This window comes from Pezoporus flaviventris, unplaced genomic scaffold (genome assembly GCF_033815535.1).
Source record: "Pezoporus flaviventris isolate CSIRO_AGI_PZ_B2104156 unplaced genomic scaffold, CSIRO_AGI_Pfla_v1 ptg000129l, whole genome shotgun sequence".
Lineage (NCBI taxonomy): Eukaryota > Metazoa > Chordata > Aves > Psittaciformes > Psittacidae > Pezoporus > Pezoporus flaviventris.
Window position 1 is genome coordinate 3480209 of NW_026892677.1, and position 13636 is coordinate 3493844.

Genomic DNA, 13636 nt, shown 5'->3' on the forward strand with positions numbered 1-13636 from the left:
ACTTTACATTCGTATTTGATAATTTTAAAGGGATCATGTGAGAATAAACCATGATATCAGCATGGAAATTATTTTCTGGGGTTCTTAAGAAAGCCTTATAACAAGTGGTTCTTTCTGAAGCTGAGCAGAAGAGTTTGTGCCCTCCCAGTGTGCTTTCTCAATTATTCAGAATAGAAAACACAAAGCAGCAACCTAGTATCTGTATTCATAGTTTTGATGATATTGATTGTAAGGGGAGAGTGTTCTGGTGCTTTATGAGATTCCAAATGAGCTTCGAAGATCTTGTAGCAGAACTGTGCAAATACTTTTGATGGACACTCTACCACCACTGCAACAAAACTAAAGTAAAAGATCTGGGTTCATTGCACAAGCGTGCACACTAAACAAGGAAGAAAAAACCCACCCCAAAACCAAACCTAAAATGCCCTTTCTGAATGATATTTTTCTTTCACATTAGAAATGTATCATGTTACGTGCTTACATGTTTCAAATCACCATACCACCTGTAATTTTTACTGTATTTGTGCTTATGGCTGCCAGTCAGAATAAGAAAAAGTATTGTTTCATCTCTTCCCAGAAGGCAAACAAGGAAATGAGCCATTTGTCTGAAAGACAAATCTATGGTAAAGCAAGAATCTGAACCTGGGTCTCATGCAAAGCAGCCCAGCATCCTAACTGGGGACATTACTGTGCTCCATACTAAGAAGTTTCAGCTTCAGGAATTCTCTGGGAGATGGTTTTGTCTTGTAGAAGCCTGTTTTATCCTGCAGCTGCTTTTTTAACTTACGACTTACTGACATCAATTGCCTATCAAATAAGTACCACTGTGAACTCATGAATAAACACAGTTATCATTTACATATTAACAGAGGCCCTTTAGCTGAAAAGAATCCATTAGCGCTACTGCAATATCTTAATTATTTACTGTGTTCTATTGTAATTAATTGTATTTTAGTCTCTCAAAACTCTATAGTATGTGTATCTTATGGGGTTTGGAACCAGTGCACTAATATTACAGTGGTAATCAACACTGCTTCTAAATATTCATGTCAATAAATAACTCCCATGTGTTTGCCAAATGCCAAGGATAGTCTGAAGCATTTATTTGCCATTCTGGTGGGATCTAGTTCCTGCAGCGTGCACATAGATGCAGAATTTCAATAGTGTTGCTATTGTGCATGAAGAGGATGAAAATACCTTTTAATTTGCACAAGCAGTGGGGCAGGACACTTAGAAGAAGGCAATAGTGCCTCAGTCACAATCTGTGCTTAATCATACCCGAGAGCACTGGGGAGCCGTCAGCTCTTTTTCTTCATTATAGCAAAATCACTATTTTGTTTAGTCTACGACAGCCCTCTCTTAAGTTCACTTTTTAATAAATATCTCCATTTTTCCGTATCATTTAAAACCCATTGCACTGCATGGGCGGGGTGCTCCAGCAAGGCACCGCTGTAGCAATCACATATTCAGACACATTTCTCAATAAACCAGTTAAATGCTATAACCCAAAAATGGTCCTGCTTCAGATCTGCAATTGGCTGACATAAATCTTGAGGAGAACGCATTGCATGTGAAGAGGAACAACTGAGCTACTGTTGGAATTTCAAAACAAGGAAATAGTGTCTCGCAATCCAGTAAGTTTGTTTAATGAAATGTAAGTTAAGTGTAAACAGTCTTAAAAATATATGAGTTCAGCCTTTTGGAGTAAGGGTAACTTGTAAACTGTGCTTTCTTGTTTGAAGCAGAGTTTTAAGAGCCTGTGTAGGTGCACTGCCCCTTTCTCCAAACAAGTGTTGGAGCCTCCACTCCCTTCTGCCTCTGAGGGCGAGTGGATCACAGAATCATAGAATGTGTTTGAAGGGACCTTAAAACTCATCCAGCTCCAACCCCTGCTGCGGGCAGGGATCCCTTCCACTAGAGCAGCTTGCTCCAAGCCCCTGTGTCCAACCTGACCTTGAACACTGCCAGGATCCCAGACCTTTCTGCTGCTCTTCCACAGCTTCCAAAAAATTAGTGGATTTACCTGCAGATGCTTGAGATGGAAAAGAACTTCTTCTATAATCAGGAGAACAGCAATATGAAGATCACATGCAGTCATGATGGTGCTGAAAATGCAACCCAGATGTCCTGATCCTTGCTCCATGCTGTCGTGCAACTGGGATTTCTGTGTGCTTTGCTATCGATGTCTTGTTTAGAAAATTCTCTTAAATACTTCTATACATGCAAATACTTTGCCTATTGTTCTCATGGAGATAGTTGATCATACCGTTGACCTTATTTCTAATTCCTCCGATGCCAATTCTGTTATTTTAAGCTAAAACTTAATCATACCTTTTGAAAAAATTAAAATATCTAATAAAATATTTAGCTGCTTATAGGGAATAGTTCAGTGTACTTGTAATTTACATTTAGTTTGTATGATGGTCTTAGTTCTACATGCAAATATTTAGCATGCTCAGCCTTAAGGGAAAAAGTGTTTCTGCTGTAGCCACCCTGCTGAACGTGATCACAGTACTACAAGCCTTCCCTTGATGCAGCAGGGATTAGCTTTGAACATGGATATCTTAAGCTGAAAATGGTCATGAGAAGCCCAGACCTGAACACCTGTAGCTCACTTAATATAAATTGAAGAGGAAGACTGAGAATCAATAAGGTTTTATATTTGTCTTTAATGTAGCTTTGCTGGAAGCGGTGGCTAAAGAGCTGTGACGCCACAAAATCTTCTCTTTGTACCTTCTTGCTCCTGCCAAACAGGGCCTGATCCTGCAATGACAATGTGTACCCAGCATCTTGGGTGCAAGATGACAGGCTCTGGGTTTGGCCTCAAGCAACTCTGTTTTCCTTTTTCAGAATCACCCAGCACTGCTGCAGTTTGTAATACAAGCCGAAAGCAAACATCTAGTCATCAATCTGGAGAGGAATGAGTAAGTACCCTTGTTGCATGTTCACTTTGTACTGGAGGCTCTCAGAGAAGGGTTGTAATTTAAAATTGATGGTTTGAGAATAACCTGGGGGGAAGTTTGTTACTCATGGAACAGAGCCCTAACAGTGAGCTCTGCTCCAGTGCATATTTGCACACTGTTTATAGGGCAAGAATCTCTGTGGTCATCTGCATTTATGTGGGACTGAAAATGGACATGTTGCCCCTTGGTGTTTCTTGTTGATCATTATTTTTATTTGATTTGGATTTGTTCTCCTTTACTTTGGTAAGCCCTTTTATTTACAGTAATGGGGAAAATCCTACAGTCTTTGAAAGTTTTCCTTGGTGGACTTATCCCTCCTAGTACTGCCTTTGACTATGGTTGCCTCCGTATGCGGCCATTGATGTCTGCTCAGGAAAGACAAGTCAAGCATTTGGGTTTAACCTCCTTTTAAACAGGAGCTCTCTGGGTTTGCTGGTAAAGGGGTGGTTAAGGGATGGTTGTGCTGTTCACAGCACCCATAACCAAAGCTGAGCCTGAACCAGCTGTGGGCTATAGCTATTGCATCTTCTTCCATGTGCTCTTCACAACTCCCACCTATGTCCGTCAGCTTTCAGAGGGGGATACCAGGGGCTGATGCAGAGGTGGTCCCACAGGCAGAAACCCTGCAGAGTTTTTACAGAGGGCTACAAAACCATATAGAAATGAAGTCACTTCTCTGGAAGTACCTGACAAATAGAGCCGAAGTCATCAAAGTCTTAATCTGCCTTCTCAAACTGCTTTTCCTCTAAGAGCATCTCAAGAATATATAGTGGGAGACCAGGCCAGGACAAGTACATGGTGCTTGTCAAAGGAAAAGCAAGGATCAACTCAGAGAAAACTTTATGAATGTCAGCCAGGATCTTTGTGTTCTGTAGGTTTCCCTGCTGTGAAATCAAAGCAGCGGAGAGATTTTTTTGCTGTAATAGAGAGACCATAGACGTAAGTGCTGCAGCTTTGTAAGTTAACAGGAAGGAATGTGCACGTGAAAGCAACTGTCCGAGGGAGGCCGAGTACATGCTGCCTCACACCAGTGATGGACAACTTCAATGGAATTGTGTGGGGCACCTCTTTAGGCCTCTGTAATAAAACAACACAAAGTTCTTTTTATTTCCAGTTATTTGGATGAACCCCAACGTTACCCAGCTGTGATAAAGTCCAGTTCAGTTTATTATTCATCATCAGGCTCAAATCTTCAGTTTTCTTTACATTATTTTTAGTGCTCCTTAGTTGTTCATTTCCTATTCTTGAAGGGTGTATAGATCCCCCATGCATAGGTTGCTTTGTTTCAGTAATGAGAGGGGTATTTAATTCCTTTAGTAAACGGGGATTTAACTTTATATTCCCTTAATCTTTGTCAAAGGGTGTGCCTTGCTTCAGGAATGGGAAGTATGCAGCAATTGAGGAAACTATTTACATTCCATGTCAGCGATTAAAAGAGCATAAAACTGCTAATACAGGCTGTGCTGAACATACCCAGCTCTCTTGCACCTGTAATAAAGGCACCTTAGAAAACAGTAAGATGCAATCTCCAGCTTTTTTTAGAAGCAGGACATGGAAGTACAATACATTAACTCAGTGGACATCTGTCTGACTAATCAGATTTGGAGATGTTGAGAAAAAAATGGTATTTATCAGTTATTATTTTTTAGTTTACCTATCTCTGTGTCAGGGTGTCCACCTGAAGATTCACATTCTAGAAGAGCTGTGTATGGTGTTAACAACATGAGGTTCCTCTTCTTAGCAGGAGCTTCTAAGTAATAGTGAAACAGAATGCCCAGGTGAGAGGAGAGAATGGATTTCTGCAGAGCAGAGGATGGGGAATAACAGTGGGTGGCAGCAGGATAGATTGGGTCTAAGGTCCAGTCTCCAGAGGATGAAAAGGACATCAGATATCTGGAAAAGGGAGCAGTCCTTCCACGCAACAAGTCCTAGTGAGGACCAGCAGATGTACATACAGACCCCGTCTCCAGCCTGCTCCATCTTCCTGATGTTGGCATGAAACATGCAACTCAAATATCTCGAAAGCATCGATGCTGAGCATTGGAGTAACCATTAAATTGGCATGCTTCAGGCAGAAGTGCTAAACACAAACATCTTTTCTTGAGTAATAAGTGACAACACACATGAAGCCCTGATAAGTGTGCTGTTATTGTACTGTAATTTCATGTCAAACATGTTATTCCTTGGAGAATGATGGGGGTGGAGGTAGATAGGACCCCTAAAATACATCATTTCTGCATTGGGTCATGCATAAAAAAACTGGATGTGATTTTCCATGGTTAGTAGAAACAGCTGCTTTGAGTAGTCTTGACATTAAACTCCATTTCTTGAAAACCTTAGAGATTTTCCAAACTTTGAGTTGTATTTCGAAATGTGATTCAGATGCATTAGGCAGCCCCAAGTGGGGAGTGATGTGTTAAACCATCTGTTATCTATGGAAATATTTAATGTCAGTTTGGTGTTTTCTGATATTTAGACTCAGCAAGATGTGTTCACATGTACTGGGCAAGATATTGTTAGTTCTGGGAGAGTTGCTGGTACCTAACTTCACAGCTTAGGGTTTAAAGTCTCTTCTATGGTTTCCAGCTGTTAGGATTACTTTTGTGCATATTCATTAAATGCTCTAGTGATTAATTTTCAGGCGTTGCACATTTGTTATTGCAAAACCAAAGTTATTTGCCATGAACTCAATTTGTCAATTGTAGAAAACCTGCCAGGGAGCTTCTGTTGCAAGCACATTTCTTACTATGATTTAGGTGCAAAATACGATTGCACTCTCAAGAACCTTACACTCTGTAGTACCTTAAATGTTTTAGAAACACTTGTCACATGGAGAGCTTTCCAGAACCAACAAATCATCCATCAGCTGAAGAGTAAACCGCTCTTCCAAGCAGCTGACCGTACTGGTGTGCGTTACATCAATACAGCCGAGGCACGTCTGTTGTGCAAGGGACATTAATGTATGCATGTAGAAATGACTTCAAGTTGATTGCAGCATGTGGGTCTTGCAGGAAAGTAGGCTTACTATTGTGTAAATGACAGAAAACCCCTTCAAGATTACATCTGAGTTGGAGAGGGGAACAGTATGTGACTACTGGCCATTTTTCTACAACTGGAAGCATTTTACGCTCTGTCAGAAATAGGTCTGTGTACAGTGAAGTCCTGAAGTGTTCAGTTAACTTTAAACATATGAGTAAGCCAGGTAAAGCCAGTGGAATGATTTTCAAAGTTAATTTCATGCTTAACTGATTTGCTGACAAAGGTTATAATTATGAATGTCAAAGAAATATAACTTTGAACAGACGTTAGAGAGCTTTTGCTGTGCTGACTCCTGTTTATAGCGGAGTCTGTGGCAGATAGAGATAAAAAGAGGAGATAAGTTGAGAGCAGGTGAAGGCATGTATAGAGGTAGGATGGCTTTGCCCTAAGGGCATTGGCATTGGCAACATCTCAGGTGTGTCCTGGACAGTTTCCTTCTGGTGGGACTTTGCTGACCAGCTTTGCAAAGGGAGCAGTAAGGGTGCCATCAGTGCGATTGTGGCTGACCCCGCCACTGGTCCAGGGCAACATGGATATGGAATGGACAATCTCAAGTATTTTAGAGAACTAGAGTTCACTGTTCATTTCCCCAATACTTTGTGCTCTTTCTTGTCAGGTTTATAGCACGACCTTTAACAAAGCAATATAAAAAGGGGAATATATGAGATTGGGTCGCTGCCTTTTATTCCCTCAGTAAAAATTCTTCTATCTTAGCAGGAAGCAAAATCCACCCCAGGCTTTTGCATGGTGTAAGTCTCCATCTTTTCCTTTAAATCCCCTAGTATCCCAGAGATCTCCAGAAGTTCAGAGCATCTCTTGACTGGCCCCCTTGCATGGTTACTACTTCTACGTGGAGACTCAGTACCAGGGATGTATTGGGATGTTAAGGTCCGGTATTGAAGGGCACTTTGCAAGCTTAACTCCAGGAAGCATTCCAGTTTCCAGCAGCATTCCCTGGGCCTGAAAGGCAAGCTATAAGTGTCTTCATGCATAGTGCTAATTCGCCCTGTTCCAGTGAGGCTTTGGTGTTCAGAAATCTTTTGTATTCTTTCTTGGTTAAAAGAAAAGAAGTAGTTTTCTCTTCTTTGCTGCCTGACCTTCCTGAATAGGAGCAGTGATTGGTGTGCAAGTGACATTCTAGCTGCATTAATTTAGCAGGGAAACAGGGAAATAACCCATTGCCAGTGCCAAAGAAAATAGCTGACAAAATTTGTTAATGAATTGACACGCTTATACGCAATCAATGGTTTGAAATACAGCTCAAGGAAACAAATCTAAGCACACAAATACCAAATAGAGGAACGGGACCTGTCAGAATATGTTTGCTATTATAATTGTGTGCTGTAACTTAGCCAAAAAGCTGTGACCCCAGAGTGTTTTATCTGTGAATGCTGGAGCTGGCAGCTGTACTGCAACGTTTCAGCATGAGCTGACAGTTGGGATTTCACTTTAATTGAAGTAAAAGTTCCACTTTAATGGAAGTAGCACTTTTTCCCTTCTGTAATAGCAACAAATGGTCTAAACCACACCGAAATGTGAAGATTCAGCTACCACAGCTCCAGTAACATGGTATTAACACATGGCTGTAAGGGTACTGGCATTTGCTATGGTTTTGTGGTATAAGGATGGCAAATTTAGTGTGGGCATTGAGGTAACCAAGATTTGTTCTGTAATTGAGTATTAGCATAGGATGGTATTAGCAATGGTAACTGAGGTTGTGCGGCTGGGGCTACATTTGGCTGTGCCATTTTGGAGCTGTGTGTTGGAGTGAATGGGATCAGCTCCACCAGGATAAAAAACTGCTGCTTTCTTGATCGCTTTTCCTCTCCTTATGTAAATGGAAAACAAAAAAAGAAAGGAGCAATAAGAGGAGATGTATACGTGCTGACATAATATGCTGGAAGTGGAGAGGATAAAAAAGACTGGGATTTGTATTCTGGAGACCTTCTTGTGGCTGAATGTCATCAGCTTTAATTTGGTCAAGCTTCTTCTCTTCCCATGCCCATAAAACAGTAAGGCAAATGTTGTGTGCCAGCTCCCCTGGAGAGAAGGGAGGACTGTGTCCTATTCTTCAGTATGAGGGTGCTGAGGCAGGGGCACAGGGTGCCCAGAGAAGCTGTGGCTGCCCCATCCCTGGCAGTGTTCAAGGGCAGGTTGGACACAGGGGCTTGGAGCAAGCTGCTCTAGTGGAAGGGGTCCCTGCCCGTGTAGTGCAGAACTACAAACTTAATTCCTATATATAAAAACAAACTAGTCTGATGGGTAGGACAGGTACTGTTTTTCTGCACAAATGTTTTGCTGAGAATAGTACTTTCCAGAGCTGCATCAGTTGACAGCTTTGAACCAAGTTAACACAAGGTTTTGCTTGCTCAGTGTCTGTCAGTCACAGCAACCCCTCAAGCTGTGTCTTCCGATTAAATACATAACAATAATGGAGAGAGAAATATACTTGCTGGTGCAATAAATAAAGAAGTGCCTGCTTTAGACTTCGCTCTCTACATCATATCCTACAGCAGAAGGGTATTCTATTTGCAGGACTGTGTTTAATCTCCCTTCATACTGCAGAATGTGAGGTTTCCAGCATTTCACTGCTCAGCTGAGAGGTCGGGGAGGAGGGCTGGCTCTCAGAAGCCAGTAGGATTCTGTGTTCCCCCCTCCTTCAGGCAGGCTGGGATCAGCACGATCTCAGTGATGCTGAACACACAAGCAACATGTCATCATCTGGGACTGCCAAATGAATAATTAGGGGAGAGACAGGAGAGAAAAGCAACTTTCTGGAAACCTTGGAATCTCCCACTGGTAGTCCTGTGCCAGCCCATGTGGTGCAGCAGTGTTACATGGAAGAGGAAGTACTGAACTTTGCCTCGCGTTATCCCATGCCCCATCATTACCTGGGGTGTTTGGTCTTCTGTTCACAATACATGTAAAGGTGCCCAAAGCCAAATGCAAGAAGATTCTCCTGCTTTCCAGAAACATTGCTGAGTATTGTTTTCTGGCTTCAGAAACACAGGTAGAGTGAGTAAATGAGTTTTCAAGTCAAAATTGAGCCTGAACAAGGCTCTGCTCTTGTGAGACCTCACCTGGAGCATTGTGTGCAGTTCTGGTGTCCTCAACATAAAAAGGACATGGAACTGTTGGAACAAGTCCAGAGGAGGCCACGAGGATGATCAGGGACTGGAGCACCTCCTGTATGAAGACAGGCTGAGAAAGTTGGGGCTGTTCAGCCTGGAGAAGAGAAGGCTGCGTGGAGACCTCATAGCAGCCTTCCAGTATCTGAAGGGCGCCTATAAGGAGGGACTCTTCATTAGGGACTGTAGTGACAGGACAAGGGGTAACGGGTTAAAACTTAAACAGGGGAAGTTTAGATTGGATCTAAGGAGGAAATTCTTTCCTGTGAGGGTGGTGAGGCACTGGAATGAGTTGCCCAGGGAAGTTGTGAATGCTCCATCCCTGGCAGTGTTCAAGGCCAGGTTGGACGAAGCCTTGGGTGCCGTGGTTTAGTGTGAGGTGTCCCTGCCCATGGCAGGGGGGTTGGAACTGGATGATCTTAAGGTCCTTTCCAAACCTAACTGTTCTATGAGTCTATGATTCTATGAACCTGCTTTTCATGAATTTTCTATTAGATATTCTCCCTTTGATGCTCAGTCCCAGGAGTCCAGTGTCTTTGAATAAGAACAGATAGGTGACAGTGCTTCCAGCATCTCTAGAATTAGTCTTTCTCCATCTAGTGCCATTTTGCTGGCACACACTCGCTTCCTCGGATCTCAGGACCTCCTGAAGGCTTTGCAGGAAGAAGGACATTGTTGCCTTCATGGAATTCTATAGGGAAAGATTCCAGCCATTTAATTTGCTTACTGTGTTCACTGGTTCATGTGTTTATTTTTAGAGGGTTAGTAAATACCGAGTACACTGCAGTACAGTTCCTCAGATGAATTCTCCATTATTTTATGTTGCACGTGGAAATGAAGTATTCCAAAGGAGCAGTTCAGTTCTGCTCCTAATCCTTGTCTGGGAACCTGATCAACAGCATCCCCGCCAGGCATGGGGGCTGGGCACAGCACGTGCATCCCCAAAGCACAATTACACATCTGTGAGGAGGAAGTCCACCGTATTGTTCTCCTAAAACACATGTATTTTTATACAGCGGACTATCTATATGTGAGATTGCTGCTGCTATTGGCAGCTAATGTATTGTGGCCCATTCAGGTAATCATCATCCCATCTCCGAGCTTGCATTCCTAGGATTGTAGCTGGGTGGTGGATGCAACAGAAGGGAGATAACAGCAGGAGGAGAACGACCATGTCCTGTCAACACATTTCCATGTCAGTACATAGTGGAAAAAAATCACAACAGTGAAAAAGAAGAAGCAAGGTGCAAGTATTTGAGGTCTTTTTTAACCTTCTGTTTTGTTGTGATACTTAAGATTCATATCCTCAAGCTTTTCTGCTCTGTTATAATTTGAAAGGAGAAGAAACCCAAACACAAGCGCTAACAATATTGTCACAGTCATGGTTAAATCTTAAAGGTTTGGCAGCTTTGCTGTGCTGTGGTCATGGAGTTTAGATACATGAAGGTCCAAGGAGACTTTTTTGCCTTCTCCCCACACTCTGCCCCAAGTGATTTGTGTATCAAGGTCCTGGGACACGGTTTGATATTCCTGTAGCCTTAAAAGAACAAACGTTTATGTAGAACTGAGTGCAGGAATTTTTTGAAGGGGCTGAAGAGAAATTAGTCATCCTGCTCTCGTGGAGAGCTCATACCTTAGTTTCCTTTAAAAATCTCAGTCGGGATTTGAGTGCAGAGACTTTCACATAAATTCCGCTCTAATCTGGCTCTTTTCCCCTTTGTTTCCTTTCTTCCTTCTTTCTTTTGTTCTTTTTCTTTTTTGCTCTTTTTTTGCCCTTTTCTGAAACTCCTTTGAGAGTGATTTCCAGGTGTATATAAATTTCCATAGACAAAGTAGGGCAGCCTTGAGCACTTCAAGCTTTTCTGTTCTGCTTTTCCTTTCTGGTCAGGGGTGCAGGTAAAAAAGCCAAGGTGCACAGACCCCTCTCTGAAAATACTGTAGTCCTCCTGTCTCACAAAATACAGGGAAAGAGGAGGAAGAAACAAATACCCTGGGTCGACAGGAGGAGACTGCGATTCCTGGATGTTTTTTGGGCACGAACCGACTCAACATAACTGATGTAACGGCTTCTCCTACATTTTTTGAGAGAGGCGTATATGACTCAGGCAGCAGGCATGTCTGCAGAGCTGCTGTGCTGCAACAGCTGTTTCTCTGCATCTGCTTAGGGAAGGTTTTCCTCTTTTGAATGAAAGGAAAAGAAAAAAGGTAGAAGAAGAGTAAGAAAAAGGAAATTAAGAAAGAAAGAGAGAAAAAGCTGGTCTCAAGGTCCTTAAGAGCAAGAATCTCCCCTATAGGGCCGCATTCAGAGGAGAAGCAGATACTTTCCTGGATGCTAAATGTGAGACTCTTTCCAGCAAATGTCAGTTCCTTTCCAAGTGACAGAGCAGTTTCTCAGGGCTGCAGAGGATGGCAGAAAGCAGTGCTGAAGGAATAAATACCGGCTTGCAAAGCACAGGAGGTGCTTGCGCTGCCTCCAGCTCTGCAAGCCCCAGGCCAGGTCCATTCAGTTCCCCTCCACCGGTTGGCCAGCTGGGAAATAGGGCTCATCCTATTTATTTATTTCATTTCCCTCAAGCAGAGCCTTGAGGATTAATTTGTTCACATTTTGAAGATGAAAAGCAGCATATGAGCACCAAGTATTGCAATATCAGCCAAGAGGGATGATTCAAAAAGCAGAGTCTATATGAAGAGGCTGAGTGTGGAGGAAATACATATATGGAAACATAAGCTTGGCAATAGGGCACTCTTTTTCCCCCCCCCCTTCTTTGATGTCTGGCCTCAGTAATCCAGACAGATTCCTTCAAGAAATTGGTTCAATTTATTTCTGTGCTTTCATCTCACTACCTGCTACTTGTTCATTTGAAGTAGCTATGAAAAAAGATGGAGTACCTGGCTGTGTGCAGAAGTATGCTTTTTGTATGAATAAGGTAATTTGAGTCCACTGTAATGCTCCCCCTAAACACGACTGTTCTTGGCAATTTATGCTTCCCGAGTCCTCTTGGGATGAGAGCAGAGCTTTGCCTGTTCCTTCATCTGACCCACATATTTGCACTTTCTCAGTGTTGTTCAGTCCATTAAAAGCACACTGTCCTCTTCCTATCTGATGCTCTTTCTTAGCCCTAAAGAAGAAAAAAAGAGTTATATTCACTTACAGCCCAAGTTATGGTGCAGTTTCAATGCAGCCTCTATCACATTCCATATTTTATCTGACTAGCATTCTGGTATCCATGTTTTGCTGGTGCTTATGGGTAGAAAGATCCTATCTTATTGCAGGTTTTCTTTAAAGGGAATGAGAGGAAGTGTACTATCTCCTATGCTCTGATCAAAATAAGTAAACTTTTGGCTTCAGAAAAGTTGTGTATGACATTTAGAAATCAAGTAAAGCAAGTCTCCTAGTCAGCCTTAATCAGAAATACATATATTCAGCCCACTGTGACTTCAGGGAAATGGTTCCCCATTTACATGAGAAAAGGATTTGATAGATATGAATGCTAGTTTTATTCTGGATACTGGAAGAAAAGGGGAAAAAAAAAATGAATGGGTATTGGGAAATGGAAGTAGAGCTATTTTTACAACTTAGCCTTGCTACATCTCTGAAGACCATGGAAATAATAGTTTTCTTTACATTACATATAGCCTCATAGATAGCCTAGAATTTTTGTCTGCTTCCCTCTGTGACTTGCACTGATGCACTTTACAGGTTCTACCTTTTCTCTACAACCTAGGTCCTTGCTTACACTCTGTGCTCTCCATCCCTTCCCCTTCCAAGCGATAGGTAAAGCAAACTCCACGTTCTCCCTGCTGCCCCCCAGAATCATTTATTCTTGTTATAATTTAATACTAAGGCAGTGAATGCCTTATCAGTTTGGAAACAGCGGTCTGGATAATTCCAAGCAGATGTCTCTTTTTCTTTAATCACAACATCAGTTATTTCTTGGTCAGTCTTGATTAGCTGATTCTTACATAATGAGAAAGTATAGCTAATGGCCACTTATATGTGGGTTGAACATGCTGAAAAGCACAGCTTAGCCCCTTGAGAACAAGAGCCTGATGAGCCAGTAAAACTCAAGCTAAATGGAATGAGTCTTCATTATGAGTCATTAGAAAAGATGACGCTTTGGCTAACAGATGAAATATCTTTGATGAAGACCAGTTGTAAAAGCACAGCTTAATGCTTAATAAATGTATTGGGGTGACTCATAAATTCAATGTAGACATTTGTTTCTTTGCAGTACGTGTCAAGACCAGTGCAACACCATTTCCTGCATTAGATGTGTCCCCTGGCTGTGTATGGGCTTTAAAAAAGACACTTGTGCAATCACTGCATGAAGGATGACTTGGCAGAGGAGTCAAAATGAAAATAAGAGTGTTCAGACCCACTGCATTTGGATAGAAAATAGGCAAATCTCTCCCATTAAAGACTAGCTAGTGCCTGTTAGGTGTATCATAATTTGATTAGAATTGAAACTAATCTAGTTGGAGATTGGATTGGGTTGGTGGAAGCTA

General features: G+C 42.0%; 1 protein-coding gene and 1 long non-coding RNA gene across 2 annotated transcripts in view; one reads left to right on the plus strand and one right to left on the minus strand.

The window, feature by feature from the left end:
- LOC133282577 (uncharacterized) overlaps window positions 1-13636 on the minus strand; it is a 380577-nt gene that overhangs the window by 48297 nt on the left and 318644 nt on the right. The gene's annotated exons all lie outside the window — the stretch shown is intronic.
- Window positions 1-13636, plus strand: part of ADAM12 (ADAM metallopeptidase domain 12) — a 188148-nt gene that overhangs the window by 47155 nt on the left and 127357 nt on the right. Inside the window, exon 3 of the mRNA XM_061478574.1 lies at window positions 2851-2924. Coding sequence (XP_061334558.1) covers window positions 2851-2924 — 74 coding nt within the window. The remainder of the gene's footprint in view (window positions 1-2850; window positions 2925-13636) is intronic.